This window comes from Glossina fuscipes, unplaced genomic scaffold (assembly GCF_014805625.2).
Source record: "Glossina fuscipes isolate IAEA_lab_2018 unplaced genomic scaffold, Yale_Gfus_2 0, whole genome shotgun sequence".
Taxonomy (NCBI): Eukaryota; Metazoa; Arthropoda; class Insecta; order Diptera; family Glossinidae; genus Glossina; species Glossina fuscipes.
Genome location: NW_023998414.1, coordinates 25,115,104 through 25,127,977, shown reverse-complemented (window position 1 = coordinate 25,127,977; position 12,874 = coordinate 25,115,104). Strand labels below are relative to the sequence as shown.

At 34.8% G+C, this 12,874-nt stretch overlaps 1 protein-coding gene across 5 annotated transcripts in view; it reads right to left on the bottom strand.

Moving 5' to 3' along the window:
* Positions 1-1,264: 1,264 nt before the first annotated feature.
* LOC119644786 (serine-rich adhesin for platelets-like) overlaps positions 1,265-12,874 on the bottom strand; it is a 51,750-nt gene continuing 40,140 nt past the window's right edge. For 2 of the 5 annotated variants that reach the window (XM_038044524.1, XM_038044530.1), the window contains 11 exons: positions 8,491-8,913; positions 6,339-8,414; positions 6,167-6,282; positions 6,080-6,085; positions 5,969-5,977; positions 4,859-4,940; positions 3,451-4,095; positions 2,872-3,386; positions 2,171-2,812; positions 1,970-2,102; positions 1,265-1,890 (listed from right to left, as the gene is read on the bottom strand). In XM_038044524.1, the coding sequence (XP_037900452.1) occupies positions 1,804-1,890; positions 1,970-2,102; positions 2,171-2,812; positions 2,872-3,386; positions 3,451-4,095; positions 4,859-4,940; positions 5,969-5,977; positions 6,080-6,085; positions 6,167-6,282; positions 6,339-8,414; positions 8,491-8,913 (4,734 nt within the window). In that variant the 3' untranslated portion in view covers positions 1,265-1,803. Of the gene's footprint in view, positions 1,891-1,969; positions 2,103-2,170; positions 2,813-2,871; positions 3,387-3,450; positions 4,096-4,854; positions 4,941-5,968; positions 5,978-6,079; positions 6,086-6,166; positions 6,283-6,338; positions 8,415-8,490; positions 8,914-12,874 lie in introns of those variants that run through there. The other 3 variants (XM_038044538.1, XM_038044546.1, XM_038044555.1) reach the window with 3 other exon arrangements.

The window sequence follows — 12,874 nt, the reverse complement described above, 5'->3', positions numbered from 1 at the left end:
GTCACTAAAGATTCAACAGCTATGTTAACTATTTGCTAAAAGTGTTAAATAAATTCTTCCCAATTTGAGAGAGTGTCATTTTGTAAATCAATCTAATGTACTAGAAACTATTATTATTAAGTGTTATTCTTTTAAGTGCATTCTTGATTTAGGTAACATATTTTGAGTAAGTTTGCCTTGGCTTAGTTGTCCGGCGTCTAATGCAGATCAACTTCGTATGATACTATTAACAGGCTCGAATGTGCATAAAATGTTTCCATGAAATTAGCTAATATGCTCATTAATCCTGCCTCTATGCATGGCTTCCTATAAAATTCTTCCACACGCGCCTACACAAAAAATATTGTACATTACATTAAAGCTATAGCTTGCGGCAGCATTTTGAAAAGATATGCATCGATAGCACTCCACTCCATGTAACGCAAAACAAAGCTTGCTAATCTCGTATATAATATAATGAAGCGTAGGGGATAGCAGAAATGGCGGAAATTGAACTGAATTTCGCTATAAACTCATGCTCAGATCTAAAAACTAAGATTTACTCTAAGGCATATAAAATTTTCCATATTATGACGGTGTAGAGCAGAATATCGCGTACGATCGATTCCTGACAGGTGCACTACGTTTATTTGATTTGATTGTTTCGTTTTTTATATCGTATTCTATGTTATTTATGTCTTTATTATATTTTGTTAACATATGTAAATGGTAAAGAAGAATTTTATAAGGTGTTTGAAATCTATATGTTCTTTTATATAATTAATTTCCAATTTTCATATTGATTTATTATTATATCCAAATCTTTTGTGAAAAGCAGTAGAACGAGCTTTTCGCTCTTCGCTTTTCGCTTTTTCTTTATTTAAATTACTTTTTTTCTGAAATCGTAATTTTTTATTATATAAATAAAATTTCTGCCTCTTTAATGCTTCTATTCAAACATATTCTCTAATCTAAGGCCATTTGCTTGCAGTTTGTGTAGCATACACTAGCGCTTAACTGTTAAGTTCACTTAATCAGGAAAAAAAAAAAAACAAAAAAGAAAAACACACAAAAACACAGACTTGTTAGCTAAAAATATGTGTTTGTTGTTCTTTTCCCTTTGCAATTTTTGCTTTTCTCATTTTTTTTGTTTTTTTTTTTTTTTAATTTTTATTTATTCTTGTGTCACATGTTGCTTTAAAAAATTTCATTAATGACGGCAGGATTTAATTGAGTCTCTCAGATGTGCAATTAATTAGTAAATTAATTTTTATTATAATTATCCTTTTGTTTTTTTGTTTTTTTTTTTTTTTTTTTTATAAAACTAGATGGACAAGCGATTTTTCGTATAGTTTTTATTATACATAGAAAAAAAGGAAAAAAAAAAACTTTAAAATCAACTAACTCCACGGCACGCTATCAAAAATGTCGCTTAAGTCTTAACCAAGAAAAAAAAAAGAAAAGAAAAGAGGATAAATGAAAACTTTTTATTTATGTAATAAAACTTTAATTTACGTTTAGTTTTTTATCCTGTTTGTACAATAAAATCTAGGTATTCATCACTTTGAAATTAAATCAATTCTACGACTTTGAAACTTTAAGGCTCTTTCGACTTCATCTATTCACAAAGTAAATTAGCTTTCATTTTCGTTACATTGAAAAAAATTGCTCTAAATGCTTACATATATCCCAACTCTAACCGACTCTAACTACAGTTCTAGCTAAATTGACAAAAAAGCAAGTAAAAACTTTCCAAAACTCTCCACAGACCATAAAGCGGTTCTGCAAAAAAAAAAAAAAAAAAAAAAAAAAAAGATAAAGTAATTAACTGGCAGCAATTTCTGACACGGAATTAGCGCGGCGTCGTTTGGTTAAATGCTTCCAAAGGCGACGATTAAGGGAAGGCTTATCCTGCAAACAAAAACATTTGATTAATTCAAGACCTCTCCTTGTCTCTAGCTCTCTTTCTGTGTTCGTTTTTGCCACCTACATTATCCTTTCTGGGCGATACTGGTGAACCCCGATGTACCGGTGTGCTGTTAGCATTAGAATCATTAAGCGAGATTTGTGAACAATTAGCCGAGGAAGATAATTCCGAGTTGCGACGTTTGATAAAATTGAATCTGTAAGAGTATTGAATAATGTAGTAAATGTAACACAAAATTCACGCTCTCTGTTCCTTGATACCTACAATTTATTGGCTTTACTGAAATCCATTAGAGCCGTTTCATCACGTACCAATTTGCGTGTACGCTGGGATGTTCCTTCATTCACATCTTCCGTCGTAGTAGTAGTCATTGTCATCATCGCTAGAGCTTGACTGCTGCTCGATAAATTGTTGCTCTTCATCGTCGCCGTCATTGACGTTGTCATCGTCGTTGTCGCTGTCCCCGTTCTGGCTAGTGAGCCACTCTTCAATTGAGACATGCAATATATCTTCTCGCGTCTCGCTAAGATTTCCAGATCGCTTAATTTGTTTTCGTCGCTGCTGTAACTGTAATCTTTGCAATTGGCGGCGACGTTTACGTTCCCGTCTCTGCTCGGAACCGCAGATGCAGAACTGCTCCATGTATTTCGATTTGGCTGCAGGTGTTGTGGAACGCCGCCGACACGTGCCGAACCAACGAAAGGCGTTGCTGAGGCTGCTGTTGTCAGCGTCTGCTGTTGTAACTGCAGGCTGGTGCGTGTTCGCCGATTCACGGTGGGCGTATCCATCTTCGAGTTTCGCTGTTGAGAGTACGATATGACAGCCTCTTTTGGTTGAACACGATTCGTGGCCGAGCGATTCAATAAATCGCGACCCGTCAGACGGTGAAATGTGGAGAGGTCGTGCCTAGATAAATACGCACCATAAGCATAATTCTAATTTTTTGCTGGGTCCGTTTTACTTACCCTAGAATAGTTGTTAGATCTGGTCCAGGATCGTAGCATATCAAGTCTTCGTCGCCCAGAATATCGTGATTGAGTGCCAAACGCATCTCTAGACGTGGACTTAAACCGGAGCCAACTCCTGCTAGGGCACATGGAGATTTTGTAGTTCTTTCGTCTCCCCGACTGCTTATATCGGTAGTCTGCGTTTGTTGCTTCGTCTGCCTGGGTTTTGGTTGCGGTACTTTTTCCTTCTCGTTCGTCATCGAAACTGTTGTTGATGAGGTTGAGACTGGCTTTTTCTCGACCATTCCCAATAGTGACGTCTCGATTATTGTTGACGATGGTCGTACCTTCGTTACTTCGGTATTTTCTTCGGAAGTTTTGATATTGCAAACATCCGGTCGTTGACTTTTCCTCGGCGTCATTTTGGAGGCAGGTGTGACGTTCATGATGCCAACGGTGGGGTCGACGCTTTCGTCTGCACCCGCTGAATAGCCATTGTCAGCAGAAGCGCCAGATCTTACTGGAGGCAAAGGCTTTGAATATAATGAAAAATTTTGCTTAAGATAAATAAATAAGTTGAAAGAATAGCACACGTACTGCTTTTGTTGTTGCTGTGTACGGTCCACCTGTTTTTAGATTTGTTCGTGTCAATAAGAGACGTCGTGGTGGTGGTGGTGGTGGTATAAACTTCGCTGGCCGAGACATTGTTTTGTTCTTCGCTACCTCCTCTATTCTGGAGTAACATTCGTCTTTCTCTTGCTTGATAGTGACGTTCACGTTGCTGGTTGTTGTAGATGTCTGTGAGTGAACCAGACTCTGTGTCGTTGCAGCTGTGACTTTCATAGAAACATCTTTGTCTGTTGTTGAGGAGGTGGTCATCGTCGTTGTTAACGTCATGGAGGATATAATCGGCGTCACGGTTTCGGAATTGCACGCAGTTACGAGATCGTTGTTGTTGATCGTTGCTGACGTTATTAATGGTTTCGCAGCACGCGGTTCCAGTAGGTACTCGCAGGATGAGGCCTTCAGTACCGTTGACGGCAGGCTGTGGTTGGCCGTGGGATTCCGCAGAGGTCGTGGCCCCAGTATGGTCGTTTGCAGATTCGGCTGCAGACGATCCTCCGTCGAGGTCAGATCCTCCTCGTCCTCCTCGTCGTAGTCCGCTTCGTTCACAGGATCCTCGTCGCTTGAGCTTCCAGCTTCCGAATCCTCTAAATAGTGGCCATTTGTCGTTGTTTCCCCCTACCAATTGTGTGGAATAGAATTCAACTAATCAATTCTGGTTTAAAGCGAGCAATTCAAAATTATTACGCGTCTGGCTTTTGGTTATTTGAAGACATAAACTTGGCGTGATGGTGACTTTTTTTATTTTTGAGATTAAGTTTTAGTGATGGTTAGTTAAGTTTTAGTGATTGTGATGGTGATAGGTAGATGGTGATTGAGATAGTGCGGCGACATGAAGCCACAAGATTCATAAGTCGTTTTTAATTTGTATTAATTTACAGTATTGAACGTTTTGCTAGAGTTTAACTAAACGCACTACAACTCTCTATGAAAGTTGTATAAATTGAAACATCATTATAATGTCGATAATGACGATGATGATGATGATGATGATGATGATGATGATCGTGATGATGACAGAAAATCAAGATGTTAAAGATGAAAGATGTAGTGTTGAGATTCACAGAAACACACACATATATTTATATATATATATATATATATATATATATATAGATACACATACATTTATAAACACAGAGAGTTTGCAAAAAGGCGTATGTTTAAATAGGATGAAGAAAAGACGTTGAGAAAAAATCATAAAAAAGAATTGAAAACACAAAACATTTGTTAATAGGTGCCTTATGAAGAAAGTAAACTATTGTTTATGTTTAAAGAAAGTTATTTGTCGAAAAAAAGCATTTATCATATATATATATATATTCTTTTTTTTAACTTTTTAAGCATGCAGAAAGCTCTTTTCGGTTTAAAGATCACCCACCTTTTTTAATTCTTCACTTTCCTGTTGAGTCTTCTCTTCATCACTTTCCGTTTCCTCCTCGAATAGTGGTTCTAGACGACGTCTACATGTGTTTCGCATACATACGGCAAGTCATACGTATGTATTGATTGATGTGATGAGGGTGTATTTTGGTGTATGATAATCGGTTGTACAGTAGTTGTTAATGGTAGATGTATTGGTGAAGTTTTTTTTTTATTACAGAGAATTTTCATGAGATTATTTACTACTTTATACAAGAAAAATGTACAATATCAGGTAAAATGAATAAAGGTATGATTACGTCGGTCTAACAACTGGAATTATGAAACCCCGCGAACGAATAGAAGGTATAAATATACGCGACACATTTCTAAAGCTATACCGGGGCTTATCTTTGCCTTAAAGCCTAGCTAGCATTCTCATGCATTTTTGAATATATTGTGCAATAGTTTTTCGATTCCGCCGTCACAGCCGTAATGACTCTTATACGATGTCTTGTCAGAGTATACTACGACTTTCCATATTCATAACCACAGAATACTTTTTTGAGTAGATTGGATTTTCGCTTATCTATATTCGAGATTCCCCGAGAAAGGTCTATATTCGGAAGAGAAAATATTCCTTATTGCTTCAACCCCCATATTATTCATTTTCACCTACAGAATTTAAGCTGAACTACAAGTACATCGACGCAGAGACGGCATTGTAAAACAAATAAAAAATATGTTAAGAATTTAAGGCTATGATAAGGCTATCTCTTAAAGAGAGCGGCGGACAGCTATACTGTATGGTAGGGACTGGGATGTCCTACCCTATCATTTACTATAACTGTGTTTCGACCCAGCGCCCATTTATATCCATTTGTATTGAACAAACCCATAGACAATCTGAATGAACTTAACGTATAAGCACCCAAAAAGTACCATGCTTGACCATGTAATGATGTACACAAACTAAAAGATTTCTATTCCTATCTAAGCTACAACTACGTGATATGATGCTCGTTAATCTTTTGGTCTTGTTTATCTATTCAATGAGTGAATGGATGTGAAACAAAATGTCATAAAAATATTTCTCAACAATATAGAAGAAAAAAAAAATGATAATAACCTGTAAAAACTACAGATAATCGATTAAAAGTAAAAGAGAAAGGTTCGAAAAAATAAGAATGGAACATAATTACTATACAATCGGTTCTTAGGAGAGTTACGTAATAATTACTCAAATCTAAAAGAAGATTAATTTATTTAATTGACTACTATTGGAATCGATATAAAAATAATCTGATTCTGCATATTCTGAACATACCGTGGTAGTAAGCCTCGTATGGTACTGGCGGTCATGGGCGGGGCCATCAATAGTTCATCCATCATAAGTTCAGTATCATCATCGTCGTTCAGTGAATTACTAGATTTGGTGGGTGACTGCAGAGTACAATAATGTTATGATTATTTTGCGAAGCTTAGAGGCGATAACTTACGGAATGTGTATTTTCTGAATTTGCTAAGTGAAGTTCATCATTATCGCCTCCACTGGTAGGAGTGCCCCAAACCTCTTCTCCGGAAGTAGCACCTGAAGTGCATTCATCCATTTGCTCGTCGGTTTCTGAATTATTATTTTGTATCGAACTTGAGGAATGATCTTGGTTCCAGCGTCCTAAGTATTTGTCTATAAAGGCTCGAGATTCTTCAAAGAATGACATTTTTCCTGCTACGAAAGTTGAAGCGCGACTTGCCCAAGCTGCACCGTTTGATTTAGCCCCAGATAATAATTCGTCAGCTTCTTCATCGATGTCATCGTCATCGTCTTCGTCGTCGTCGTCGTCGTTGCGGTGATTGTAAAGAGCTTTAGTTACTACACGGATTTCGTTGTCCAATTCGATATTATCAGCCCGTGCCTTATCCATTAACTCCTCGTCATCGTCATCATCCTCTTCATCGTCATCCTGGTATTCTGGCATGTTGTCCGCAGGCTCTAAACGATCTTCCGAAGGTAATCTTTCTAAGCTGGACATAGTACCGTATCGCCGTAGAGTGGTGTTCATAGGACGATATGGTGGTTCTTCGTCTAAAGGCGATTCATCACAAGAATCTTCAGGTATATTTTCGATGATGGCTTGCCGCGGAACATTACTAATAAGCAGATTAGTAGCCGTGCTAGTAGTTACAGACATATGAGTTCCGCTGTTATCCCAAACATTAGTGGAAGTCTTAGTAAGCACTGAATCTGGTGTCGGCGGTACTACAGCTATGGTAGGAACAAAACCATTTTCTATATAGCACGAGCTAGTTGTTGTAGGTGTTGGCATGGGAGCAGTAGGAGTTTTCATATTTAGTAGCTTAGCCGCTGGAGTAAGTTGAGCTAACCCTATTAACATCAGGGAGAGATCTTCTTCTTCATCAGAATCAGCTTTGATGGCATGATTCTCAACATTATCTTCTTCCTGTGGATCAGTTTTGTCACTTTCTTCACCGCCACAAATACATTTGCAGTTTTTGTGTATGTTTTCATAAAGTTCTTCCAGTTTGTCTTCCTGCTTATTGGAAGTTAAAACAGGTGACTTTCTTGGGGACTCTAAGAGCTTGCAAGTTTCGTGTTCTAATTCATCTGGGCTGAGGGTGGTATTGGCAAAATCGGCTGGTCTGCATGGGCAATTACATGGCACGAATTGTTTGCAAGGACTACCGGAACTGTGGCTTAATTTGCTAGGTGATTTTGTCGGTTTAGGTGTTTGTGGCTTAGAAGGAGATTTAGGTGTTTGGGAGGGAGGTTCATTTTTAACCACGGTAGCTATCTCGGTTACGGTTACAGTAGTGAGCACTTCCTGATCGGCTAACTCATTATTTTCATCAACTTCTTTGGCGACCTGAGGTGTTATTCTAAAACGTTTCGGCGAAGCTAGTTTAGCGGCTTCTTCTTCCATTTGTTGTTTTTCGTTACGTGTGCACTCATCGCCCCCTCCCGAGCCTAAATAGTGGCCATTTAATAGAACGTTGGCCTCATTGTGTTCATCTAAAATTCGTAATTTATGGATGTTGTGGGTGATGAGTTTGCGGACTTCCTCCACTCCGCTACTGCCGCTGATACTACTGGCGAGTCCTCCCTCGTCGGTGGCTTCAGATTGATAAACATCGTCACTTATGAGTTGAGCTACATCACTTTCAGTATCGCCTGTCTCACGTTTACTACTACTGGCTATTAATTTCGATGATGACCGCTCACTAGGATGTTCACCAGTTACGGTACTAGATGAAATGCTAGTTACACTACTTGCTCGACTACCACTACCGTTTATCTTACAACAACGATTTGGCGATGATTGACTGTGCTGAACTTTCAATGAATTACTAATTAAGCCGGTGGTGTTAGATGAATCTTCCAGATTAGTTTTTATGGATTTCGTACAAGGTGGTGGTGGTGATGACGGTTGAGTTTGCCCAACTCCGGTTTTCCCTACAGCTGATGGGGATGAATTTTGATTTTGTTGGCAATTTTTATGGCAATGCCGGCAAACGGCTAATTTATCGAGTACAATGGGACTAGAACGTACTGTTATCTGCTTGCAAGGAGATGGGCGACTTGAAACATATAACTCTACTGCTTTATATTCAAGCGAGAAATCATTTACTTACTTGGCTATCTGATGTGGTACTGTGTGACTGCGACACACCTTCTGAGAAGTTATCGCTCATGCTTATCTCCTCAACTCCACTCAAGCGCTTGCCCAATCCATTGGTCTTAGCGTGTATATAACCATTTTCTTTGACCAAATTTAGTTCTTTGGTGCGCTTCTCCAATTGCTGACGAGTCCAATACGTAATCCTTTCGTCTTGATCGCTATCCGTATACAAGATATGCTCGTCTTCTGGAGCCAAAGTCTCTGGCGAACGTGCAGCGGCTAAACGAGCCTGCTCCTGTTGCTTATCTAATTGACCCTTCATCCAATTGGCCAAATGCAATGCACTCGACTTTGCTGTGCCAGTTTTATTTAGAAAACGACATTTCTCGTCAATCAACTTTTCAATTTGTTCCGATACGTTTGACAAGCGATTACTCTAAATAATTTAAAAAAAAAATTAAGAAAGAAGGCAAGATATTAGGATAAAAGTAATTTTCTAAGAAAACGTAAAATAGGAAAGAGAAATAAAATTAAGTCACTTTGCTTTTGGAAGAAGGTTTTTACTCGTTTAGAAAATTTTGTGATGGGCTCATGGTAAAGAGATAAGTTATGGTTTTTTTTCTTGCTGTTTACTAATTTTTAATTTTTATAGTAATTTTAAATGTAAATTTTTCACAATAACGAAAAAAGGAAAGGATTTAAAAAAATGCTACAAAAATATTCTTTGATTAAAAACGCTTGTTATGTTTTCAGTTTAAAAAGCTTAAAAATTATCCAAAAATATCCAGAGACCATCACAAATTGATATTATTTATTAATATATCATCTTTTCTTATTTTTTTTTTTTTTTGTTTTTAATTTTTTTGTTGGTGACTTAATTTTATTTATTTGAAGACTTTCAAGGAAATAACAAATGTTTTTTAAACCTTTTTCAATAACAACCTTTTGCTCTTTCGTCTTAGGTATCCATTTATATATTTGTTTTTTTTTTCGAATATAAACAATTAATAAACTTACAAGCGTTTTTATTCAAAGAATTTCTTTTATTTAGTTTTTCTTTCTGGGGGAAAAAATCAGTTTACAAATAAAAAGAATTTTTATATATATTGCTCTAAATATAGATATATATATGTATATATATACATATATCCACATGTATATACATATATATATATATGTATATGTATATCTATGCATGTGTATATATAGGAGGGGGTTTTTACGTTTATAATGTCTAGGGTGTTACCATCGGAGTAAATCTATGTATGTAAGCATATTTGTTATAAAAGTTAAGAGGATTAGTAAAATGTAAAAATCCTTTTCAGCACAAAATCAAAACTTGAAGGGTTAAAAATATGTACTAAAAATTAAAAAAAAAAAAAACTAATTAGTCGGACAATAACGTTATTAAAACCGGTCCAGAGAGTTTGGAAGACTTACACTTTCAGTAAATAAGGTAACAAACAATAAGGGAACAAGCAAGAACATACCTTCAGCCTGGGTTTTTTTTAGAGACATCCGTCGATACTTTATATACTATATAGAAAGCATGTATGCAATTTTTTAACAATTAATTGTAGCGTTCAATAAAATGCTGGCTTAGAATGAACGTATAATTGTCACGAAGCTGTTCGTTATTAGCGTGCGACAAGAAGCGAAGTGAAGAAACTGATAAATAATTTATAAGGTTTATAAAATTGCAATGCCGCGTGTTACACATAATCTGCGGATTTAAGCTTATAACTAAGGTGTGATGCTTGAGTCCTCTATTTCACATTTCATAATGACAGCGTTTCAGTATCAATAGCGACCCCAAACCCAGGAGGCTAGATACCATTTCCAGAAAGTTTGTTCTTGAGTTCAAGCGTATAATTTCGGGCAATCGCTATCATTATATTTGCGTTGACTTTTCTAGTGACCCTAATAAATATTTATTATAGACTTTAGATCTATACTCGGTGTAGAGCTACAAGTTCTTGATTATTGAGGGGATGATTGTAAACGAATTTTCGTACCAGTCTACTTAGAGCTGTTGCGACCAAAAGCAAAACTACAGATGGACAAATCGTCGAAAGGGCATTGAAAGATTGGTTCACTCGATCAACAGCATGCATACATGGTTTATTCTAAGGATTATTCCTGAATGGTACGAACTGAAGCAATATAGTATACTATTCTAGGGTGAAGGCTTTAAAATTTGCGAAAATATATTAAAACCTTATTTTTAAAAGTATCTATCGAAGACAATTCGTTTTTAAGTGTGTCATTATTATACCGTACACCACTAGAACGTACTAGGTACCAGGGTGTATCATTATATGAATAACTGTAATGATGGATCGTGGCCTAGCATAGTGTTTTTACTTGCTCTTACAATTAATTTCAATTAGAACTCTGGAACGATTTTAATTGAATTTAGAGAAAAGTCATGAAATTAATATTTTTGCTTTTAAAGTACTGCCTGCATGAAATAATTATACAGTCAACTATTAACAGATACATTAGATCATTTTTTAATAATTACAAAAAAACAATTAAATAAAAAAATATAAAAATTAATAAGCAAATTTTCTTTACATAATTTAAAAAGCGTATTTGTATTTTACATTTTTCAAAAATTTTACTTAATAATTTTTTTTTTTTTTTTTTTTTTGCTTTAGTAACTATTTTAAAAATAAATTAACAAAAACTGTTATTTATTTATTTTTTTTTTACTAGCTACAAGTGTTTATATTATATTAATTAATTAATTCATTTCTTTTAGTTTTTTACTAATTGGATAACAAAGTAAAGGAATTTTACTTTTATGGAAAACAAAGGTATTAGGAACTGATGATACTTGATAAATACGATGGAAGTGTAAGTTTTCTATATACGAAATTGAATTTTATTATTACTAAATATCTAATTATGTATATGTATATATATATATATACATATGTATGTTTCATAATAAAACGTTTTACAAATATATATATATATATATATATATATATATATATGTATATATATGTATGTATATACATATTTGTATATGTATAATAATAATAATATGTGTATATATATAATAAGTGTATAATTATATGAGCTAAGCAACAACCAGATATAAACAATATACATATATAATACACATTAATTATCTAATCTGTAATCTAAATAAATGAATATATATATATAAACTACTTCAAAATTTGTATTATATGTATAACTTATAAGCTTTAAATATTTTTATAAAAGAAGACAATGATTAAGAATTAAAGAACTCCTCGAAAATTCAGACTGAAAAAGGTGATATTATTTAATACCCATCACCATATTGTATATCGTGCTCAATTGCTAAATGAAGTGAATATACATTTATACGATATCTCGATCGTATATTCTCTCGTACATCCTGTCGTATATCATATATAATTTGTTAAAATTTTTATAACCGCACCATTGATTTTCGGAATTAATTTGACAAGACTGATAAGAAAAAGTGTTATTAATCTTAGTTTGTTTTCCTTGAGAAGAAGCTCTACGTCCTTAATTGGTATTTCAAAAGATGGGTAGTCGATAGATATGCAATCAATCGTAGATACGTTTACAGCAAATTTTTTTTACGAGAACAATTTATGCGGATTTGTAGAGTAATATGCCATAGGTTTCAAGTGATTGAAAGAAATAATTCCAATTTACTCTTTTAAGTTTTTTAGCCGATATAGCCGACTTATATATAGCCAGACTTTTTACCTTTCATTTTGCGATTTTAATATATGAACATATGTATCGGGATTGTGCTGCCAAAATATTTCTATTTTAGCGATATAAAATGAATTTCATTCAGTCAAGTCATAATAGTGCCCAAGTCTCCTATCGGTGATAAACGCATGGGTCAGATCAAATCAAAAAACCGTAAGAAGTTACTGCAATCGGTTTTCTTTTTTCTTATAATTAGTAAAAGATAAATTGAGATTCGCATAAGCAGGGTAACACTAACACTATGAAGAAATATTACAGCGTGTCAAAAAGAGGACAATCTGTCTATAGATGGCCGCAAAGAATACATTACGACCACTGGCTGATTAAATCAAAAGTAAATCTAAAAAAATTGGCAAAATTTAAGAAAAAAGGTCATTTCGATCAAGGCGATAAATTCAAAGTCAGAGGCAAGCAAAAGATTTTTTTTTCCTTTCGATCTTCAAAAATTTCAATACTAAGCAGACATCGCGCAAAAACGTAAAATTCTTCGGCCATTGCATTGATCGACAATAATTGTTTTTAGTGCATCAAAAAATATGCTTTAGTTATTTTAAAGCAGAATTTCTAGAATTTTTCTAATATATTTAAATAAATTTATGTTCTAAATATACATATATATATATATATATATATATATATATATATATATATAT